The sequence below is a fragment of the Vigna radiata genome, chromosome 11, assembly GCF_000741045.1.
Source record: "Vigna radiata var. radiata cultivar VC1973A chromosome 11, Vradiata_ver6, whole genome shotgun sequence".
Classification (NCBI taxonomy): domain Eukaryota; kingdom Viridiplantae; phylum Streptophyta; class Magnoliopsida; order Fabales; family Fabaceae; genus Vigna; species Vigna radiata.
The window spans coordinates 6,148,813-6,157,384 of NC_028361.1; the positions used below are offsets into that span (position 1 = coordinate 6,148,813).

Sequence of the window (8,572 nt, forward strand, 5' to 3'; positions counted from 1 at the left end):
TTTGTTTCATTAAACAATATCCGGAAATGTCTATTTCTAGATTTTTTTCTAAGAGATCATAGTTTAGGGTTGTATAATACAGTAAGTAATTAAGTAAATAAATAATGTCATACACTAATAATGTAAAATAGTTATAAATGGTTCTGTAATTAAAAATTATCATAAGTTTGCTCTTTTTTATAATAATTTCTTAAAAGTCAGAACAATGATTTGCAATTTTAACATATATATTCTTGTATAAAACAATTTTATGCTATGAATATAGTCATAAACAAAAATATTATCACTATGCAAAATTTAGAAACTAGAAAAGAGTAAACCTCATATTTCATACCACCATTAAAGAACTGTCTTTAAAAATATTTATTACTCATTATGTTATTCTTTCTAATAACTCATCTAAATTTAATAACTCTACAGAAAATAAAGCATAACCTAGTTTTTCAGTAGTTTTCTTAAACGAGAACTCCAACTGACCCGAATGAAAATTAAATTTTTGGAAACTCATATTTTTGACATGTTTATTATAAATAAAATTGATGACTCAATCATTAAATTGTGTTATATTATTGGTCGATCCAGATAATGAGTTATGGTTTTAGACCTATACAATTTTAAATGGTTATATATATAGAGATGGCAAAAAATATGGGGTGGTAGTTTCTACCAGCAGATTTTATTATCTGCAAGTAACCGAGTAGTAATTATTTTAATATCTATTTTTTTAAACGGATACGGATAGTATGTTACGGGTATCTATTACTTGTAAAAAAATAATAAAAAATATTAATTTATATATTTTAATTAAATTTAATTAAAAATAAAATTTAATTATATTTTATTAAGTTAAATTTAATTAAAATTAAATTTTAATTTATATTTAATTTAATTTATATTATATATATATATATATTTATTTTTTTTTTGTAATTTTATTTAAATTTTATTTTAAAATGTATAATTTTTTTTTTTAATTTTTTTGTGTATCTGCAGGTATCCGTGGGTATTTACTAAACGGGTACCTGACAGGTAGCGTGTCAGATAGCGGATACGATTTTATCCGACGAGTCGGATAGTGGATACAATTTTATCCGGCGGATTGGTTGCGGTAGACGCTATCCGTGTCCGACCCGACCCATTGTCATCCCTAATTATATATATATATATTAGGTCCAAACAGAGTTCATATCAGATAAAATAAGAGATGAATATAAATTTATATACATATAAGATACTTCTATTGCTAAAAGTCTATTAGAATGATATGAAAAGTAAATCCATTTAGTATAAAGTGAACAATATCTTTTATATATATATATATGTTATAAAAATAAACGTTTACCTGTATTTTAAACATTTAAGTGAATTTTTTTAACAGAGTCCCATAAGCACATGTCTTCACACAAAATGAATAGATATATAATCTCTAGAGAAAGATTTTAGAGATGTTGGAATCATATCACGCGCCTAAAATGCTCTCCAACAAAAAACCACTAAATAAATGGAGTATTGATTTTCTTGACTCTGCTTAAGGACTATGCAATTTTATATAAAAAGAAACAGTTTTTAGTTTCTCATCTATCACAACAATTGCTGCTCTTTTTCAGGAATTGAATACTACCCATTACCACTTTATGTTTTATCATTTAATATAAGATCTAGCATGTCATAGGTTAAACTAATATATTAAAGTGAAATTTGTGATCCCAATAATATTTTTTTCTCAAATCTTAATCAACATATTTGATTCAATGACAAAAAGTATTTGTTGACTTTAAAATTTTTATATTCATTATTATCCATTTTTATTTATTTTATTTTCGTTTTTATTAAAAAGATATAAAAAATATATTTTTATAATTATTTTATCCTCGTATTCAATATTAAATTAATATAAAAGTGTGTTCGTATTATTACACATTTATTAATGTTAGGTTGATGTAATGTTTTTCTTGTAAAAGATATGAAAGACATCAACCATGACATAAGACATTGATGCGAATGGATAGTCCTCCAATAAAGTTAAGGAACTCTTTGAACTATTATCTATCTTGGAACGTTTGTCACATAAGGCAAAACTTATTATCTACTTCTGAATCAAATAATCTCTAAGGAAATTAATTAATCTCTCTATAATGGATTATGAAAAAGTTCATCGCCAACTCTAAATTTCAAGAACCAATCACAGAATCAAATTACAAACCAAAATAATCAAAACCATTTTAAATTGGATTCAAAGTTTATGATCAGATCATTTGGATAATAAATTTTAAAAAAAAACCAAATTAATATTTTTTTGGGTTAAATATGTTTTTAGTCTCTATATTTTGGGACGATTTTGGTTTTAGTCATTTTTACCAAAGTTTTTTAACTTTATTTGTTGTTTTAAACGCGTTTCTCATTTAACATTGAAGCAAAAATGTGTCAAACAGTGTAAACAATCCAAATACTATAATGAAATGTGCTTGAGACAGCAAATAAAATTAAAAAAATTTGGTAAAAATGACTAAAATCAAAGTTTTCTAAAGTTAAAAGGACTAAATTATACCTTAATTTGAAAGAAGGATTAAAATCAAAATCGCCACAAAGTATAGAGACTAAAAACATATTTAACCCTTTTTTTTTTTCCTCTACACGAATTCTATCCAATTTGCTAACACCTCTATGATTTATAATTATATGTCTCATTTTATTTGGAAAAAAAATTCTTCCCCCTTGAATTTTGTGGGGAGGCGTAGTAGCACAGAAACTGAAACCAAAAACAAAATTCAGCAACACGCAATTCATTGGAAGCGATCATAGATATACAATCAACAAGGCTTTGCAATACAAATATGTTGTGTTGAACTACCAAATTAAGTTCCTACATAGACGAATAAACTCCTCAAAAGATATCTGTGCCTCATTTGCCAGAATAGGACGTTAACAGAATATCTCTGTCATCCTTGTGATTAACATGCACGAGAAGCTTTTGCCAGTACTATATTTTTGGTGTAGAATCCTGCAAGAACTGCATTGCCTAGTTGTACCATTCATGGCTGCAAAGAAAGAGAAAAAGCATTCCTGAGAATTATAATCATTGCACAGTTAAAAGGGTTAACAATTTTAGCTTGCAAGTATTTGCACTATCTGATTTATGTGAAACACACCTTTACTTGAAAAGAAATTTCTAACTAGGAAGACAAAAGCTACTTCCCATGCACTCTAACCTGATTATTTGATGCTTGTTCATGTAATCTATTATTAGGCTTCATGTTCAAATCAATCATTTTAGTTTCCATCTTGGTATGCCCATCGGCATCAGATCCTGGTGTTGGAAGCAGAGGCATCACATGATTGTGCTGCTTCTCTCCCATTTTTAGTTTGGGAAGTTGATTTTGTCCTCTTTTACTCTCACCAGGTTCCAATGGCTGTGAACCTGGATTTTCAGCATGACTAGATTTGTCTCCTGGAAACTGTGGAACAAGGACACATTATTACACCTTTTAAGGAAACCCAAAAGTAAGTAAACCAGTTTAATCCCTAAGATTGTAAGCATTGGTCACTTTAGTCCTTCACTTTGTAAAACATATTCATTTCAAACAGCCAACACTTACAATCTCAATACAAAATTATGTGGGTTTAGTCAATAAACATATCAAGACCAGTTCGCTCACTAACCTCAACTCTTTGCCTGAACAGAAGATATCTTCCATGCGTTCTTTTACCTCCAACATGAACTATCATATCACACTGCAAACAAAGGGAACTTCCATCTGTCTCACAATAGAAGAAAGCTACATCCAGATTGAAAAAACACATATAAACAATAAGCATCATAGGAACACCATAAGGATAGAAAGAAGAAACCACCTACCAGGTGCATTCTCGCATATGTCACACCGTGGCACATCACTTGGACTTGCAAGACCAACTCTCACATGTCTACTTGCTAGCTTGTTGCACATGTGAACCTGTCATCTCCAAAACATTAATATTCTACCCTTTGGTTCAAAGTTGTTGACCACAAAAACCAACATCAAACAAAAGTAAAATACAGACTCGGATTTTCAATTCACACAACACCGCAACAAGATCAAATCGGATCGAAGCATATCTATGAAGCTACAAGAGGGTCAACCTTCAAGCCCTTCAATTCATTACCCCATACATACATGAACTTCTCCGAGTTTTTCCCAGGATTTCAATATTCTTAAATTACCAATGAAATATAGTGACCGTGTCGTACTTTTCAATAAACACCAGATCATAACATTCAAGTCAGTGATCTAAACGAAACACCATAACACAGATCAATATCGATAATGAGCACAACATATCACAAAGAAGATCCAGAAAATATTGACAAAAAAAAAAAAAAAAAACACCTTCTCATCGCAGGCGTGACAAAGTGCAGCCTCGTCAGCGGCGCAGAAAACTATAGCCGCCGCACTCTCACAAGCATCACAAAGCGTTCGCATAGTTGGACTCTCCCACTTTCATTGCTTCAGGCAACAGACACAAAGAAAGTTACAGTGAGACAGAAAACACAATATATGTATGTATGTGTGTATTATAATGATGAATATATATGAGCATAGAAAGAGAAGGGAGGCAGAGAAGAAGACAGGTGTTCACCAAATCCATGTGGGTATGATAGTTTTGTTTTTCAGTGAATGTTATGTTGTTTGTGAAAGAGGGTAGAGGTGGTGGTTGATGAAGATGATGATGGAGAAGGACTATGATTAGAGTGTGGGTAAAAGAAAGGATTTTGAAGGAGTGGGGGGACCTTGAGAGTTGATTCCAAAACTTTGCAAAGACACAATAAATGAGTGTTTGTCAACTCTGTTGGCCTCAAACATTACTTCGTAGCCACAAGTTCAAAGCCAATGCAGGGTTGACAGCAACTCACGCTTCATTCTCACCCACCAATTAATTATCTGACATGGGACCCACATCCTTCCCATGTTTCTTGTTTCTTTCTTCCTTCCTAGCCTCTGCCTAACTTCTCCTTCCTTTTCAGCCACAACAACCAAAGCCATGAATCTTCCATCTTCTTCTCTACCTGTCCCTTCTATCCATTTTCCTGCTCACTCTTGCTTTAACTTGTTTATCTACTCTACCCAAATTCTCATACACACTTATTACATGCGCACGTTTGCTTTTTTAGAGTTTAACTGGATTTATAAAAACAACACTTTTCAATGAATCAAGTAGGTTATCTCTTATCTCCCAACTTCCCTTTAAAGAGACACATAATATTGCCAAGATTTGCAGTGCGACCAACTTTTTTGCATTTCAGGTATGATGGATTTCAATGGATTCGTCAATATCTATACTGTTAATAAATGGACGACTCATCAAACAGGTCTGAACATCTTTGCATGAGTTGTTGGGCGAGGAAAAAAAAGAACTTTAGACACTGTTTACAGTCCACAATAAGAAGCACAAGAGACACTGATCAAATGGTAATTTTCACTGTTCCTAGAATAACTTTCCCAAACAGAAATAAAAGGGTACTCAAGATTTGTTTACAGCTTGTCACCTCTATTATTGCTTTCCGTCATCACATGTTTCGGAAGCTCTGTCAAATTAGCCTGACATTTTAGCAAATACTCTTTAAAAAGTTGGGAATTTCCCATCAGTAACCTTATATGTCTTTTTTTTCACAGAGAATAAAGTGAGTTTGTTCTGGATTGCTTTTGTTTAGTGTGTGCTACCATTTAGTAAAGATGAGATGTATACAAATGCATGAAACAGTAATGCAGAACAGTGGCAACTTTTAAAGCAAATATTGATTATAGCATAAAAACTGTAATGAGTTTATAACAACTGTTTTTAAGTATGTGGCTAGAGATTGGTCATTTTAAATAGTAGTCTCCAAGAAATGTAATGAGTTCAGAACAAATGTATGACCACAATTACGAGACAAACATATATAAATGTGTGACTTCGGCTTGTAGTGATTATTCCTGCTTTTATTTTTGGTGAGATAGTCATTCTGACACCACAACACATGACCACAATTGCGAGACAAAAAAAAAAATTGTTTTCATGAATCTACACATCAACCAACTCTATTTATGATACATTGGTTTTATTAGGACAAAACTGTTATTTCATGAATAAACTCTTTCTACTTTTTGTATTGAATTTGAACCATCCATTTGTTAACATTGGGCCATTGCCAGCTCTATTCTGTGCTCTTTTGTGGAGGCAGCACAATTTTGGTAGGCTGAAAATTTCATCACACAACGCCTCCTGTGGAAAAGAATCAAAAGATAAAGACAAATCCGCTGGTGAGCAGTGCAACCGATCAACTCACAATTATTATTATCATTTCAAACAGAAACATGATACAATATAGCAGTACAGATTTACTTTGGTCCACCATATTCTCTTACAAATGAAGACTTCTAGACCACGTTTGTGTAGGTTTTAGCATAGATTAATGACAGACTTATCTTAATATCTCCCAACCTATCGTTTTTTTATAAGCCAGCAAACCCCTTTTTTTATCTTACAAAGAAAAAGAAACAAGATAAGGTTCTTCACTCATTTGTTTTAAAAGGAGAAATTGATCATGTCGGTGCTCAAGCTTTCCATCATGACATTCTCCATGAATCCACACTTGTAAGGAGCTGTCTTCTTGAAGCTGTGGCCGCGTGGCTTGAGTGAGCATGAAGAAATAGGAATGATTGGGATATTCTGACAGTTGCAGAGCTCAATCATGTAGCCATCAGGGTCATGGAAGAACACTTGGTCCACCTTGGCTCCTCCTTCCTCCACCACAGCTGTCACATACCTCATCCCCCTCTCTTCTAACCTCTTCTTAACAAGTTCAACATCAGTACACTGCCCAAAATCAAAAACATTCCATGTCAACATTTGATTTCTTCTACTCAAACTATATAGCTGATTAAGTTCTATTACCATGTAAGCAACCTTGTTTCAACAAATTCTTACCACAAACTACAAAAAATAGAGTAAATAATATCTCTCCATGGATAGTGTAAAGTACTTTTACATTATCATATCATGAACTGTCATGTATAGTAAGTTTCTCAGACATGTATAGTACCTATCTCACATTATATCAATAATGAATATTTATCACTGGAACAACTTAAAAGTTACTAAAGAAAGTCATAAAAGTCATAGAGGACCTTTTCATAATAAAGTAAACTGAAGTAAAAAACTTCGCAGCTCAAGGTCTAACTAAGCAATCTCCAAGAAAAAAAGGTTCTTAAATATTTTTCAGTATTAATAAATATCTGTTAAACTAATTATAAAATAATATTTAGAAAAATAAAATTAGTTTAGTACTAATATATCTTTATTAAATCAATTCTTGAGAAATGTCTCCTCTTCAATTTATTTGTTTTAGGTCTTCTAAACCCTTAAAGATTGACTTAGAACTTGTTACCTGGAATGAGATATGGTTGTCCTTGGGATTGATGGGCCTAAATTCATTGGCACAGGTATCAAATTCATCAAGGTGAGGATTCTCAATCAAGTGTATTCCAATACCATAATTGTAAAACCTACAAAAGGAATGATCTTTGTAATTAACAAGATATTGGGTATGGAATTAATGAAGAGGTTGTGAGAATGAATGATGAAGCTAACCAGGCTCCAGTGAAATTGAAAGAAGAAGGGCGTTTGATGGGAACAAAGCCCAAAACATCCTCATAAAACCTCATAGACTCCCACACCGATCTGCACAAGAGGGACACGTGGTTGAGTGACAGCAGGGGAAGTGGTTGTGCTTCGCAGTTCCCAACTTCCTCAATCTCCATCTTCATCTCTTCTTCTCTCTCAATGCACTCACAGTAAGACCTTCTTCTGTCGCCAATTCACGTCTCAGCTTTGCACTGCATGCCATTGCCTACGTTAAGATGCTCTTATATACAAACCTCAATCAATTTTGTAGAGTAACAACTTCATCCGAAACTTCCTAACATTTCACTTCTAGTAGGAACCTTCCTCGAAGCTTCTTTTGATTGAAAGAATACACAGCTAAATGCTTCATGGACATTGAAACCTAGTTTTTCGTTCTGTACTATGACTCTATGTTTGTTTCTGTTGTTTAGAATTAGCTTTTCAAGTTACCCTTGAAATTGGAAGAAAAGTTAACGACAATAGTGATCGTATGGTATAGTGTAGTCACCCTATAGAACAAAGAAATATTGAGAAATTTCTACGATGCTTCACGCAGAAATTTCAAGATTTTTTAAGTTTTCATTTTCATGTGTACTATTTATATAAATTTCAATGACCGTTACTATAATTGATGTCGAATGAAATTGATTTTAAAATATTATGAAACTTATATTTTTACACCATTAGTATAAGGAAAAAGTTATGTATATTTATCTTTAAAATTAGAATCAATTATAAATTTAGAACTGATTTTATCAGATACTTTTACAATTAATTTTTTTTATTCATGTATAAGTTTCGAACTACTTATTCCGAAATTAAACGAACTCAAGGTTTCTTCCAATGTATATAAAAAAAAAATCCTAATTCAACACAAGGCGTTCATCTTTTAATTTTTTTTAAATAAAATAGTAAAATATTAAAATAACGT

At 32.0% G+C, this 8,572-nt stretch overlaps 2 protein-coding genes across 2 annotated transcripts; both read right to left on the reverse strand.

Annotated features, from left to right (window-relative positions):
• Nucleotides 1-2,750: 2,750 nt before the first annotated feature.
• Nucleotides 2,751-4,772, reverse strand: LOC106777836 (B-box zinc finger protein 18). The gene is made up of 6 exons (XM_014665629.2): nucleotides 4,618-4,772; nucleotides 4,368-4,484; nucleotides 3,857-3,953; nucleotides 3,661-3,776; nucleotides 3,210-3,455; nucleotides 2,751-3,038 (listed from the first exon to the last, which is right to left on the reverse strand). Exons 2-6 carry the CDS (start codon nucleotides 4,458-4,460, stop codon nucleotides 3,033-3,035), a joined length of 558 nt encoding a protein of 185 aa, XP_014521115.1. The 5' UTR covers nucleotides 4,461-4,484; nucleotides 4,618-4,772; the 3' UTR covers nucleotides 2,751-3,032.
• A 1,507-nt stretch (nucleotides 4,773-6,279) lies between these two features.
• On the reverse strand, nucleotides 6,280-8,058 carry LOC106777837. The gene is made up of 3 exons (XM_014665630.2): nucleotides 7,609-8,058; nucleotides 7,406-7,523; nucleotides 6,280-6,834 (listed from the first exon to the last, which is right to left on the reverse strand). Exons 1-3 carry the CDS (start codon nucleotides 7,782-7,784, stop codon nucleotides 6,544-6,546), a joined length of 585 nt encoding a protein of 194 aa, XP_014521116.1. The 5' UTR covers nucleotides 7,785-8,058; the 3' UTR covers nucleotides 6,280-6,543.
• Nucleotides 8,059-8,572: the final 514 nt, after the last annotated feature.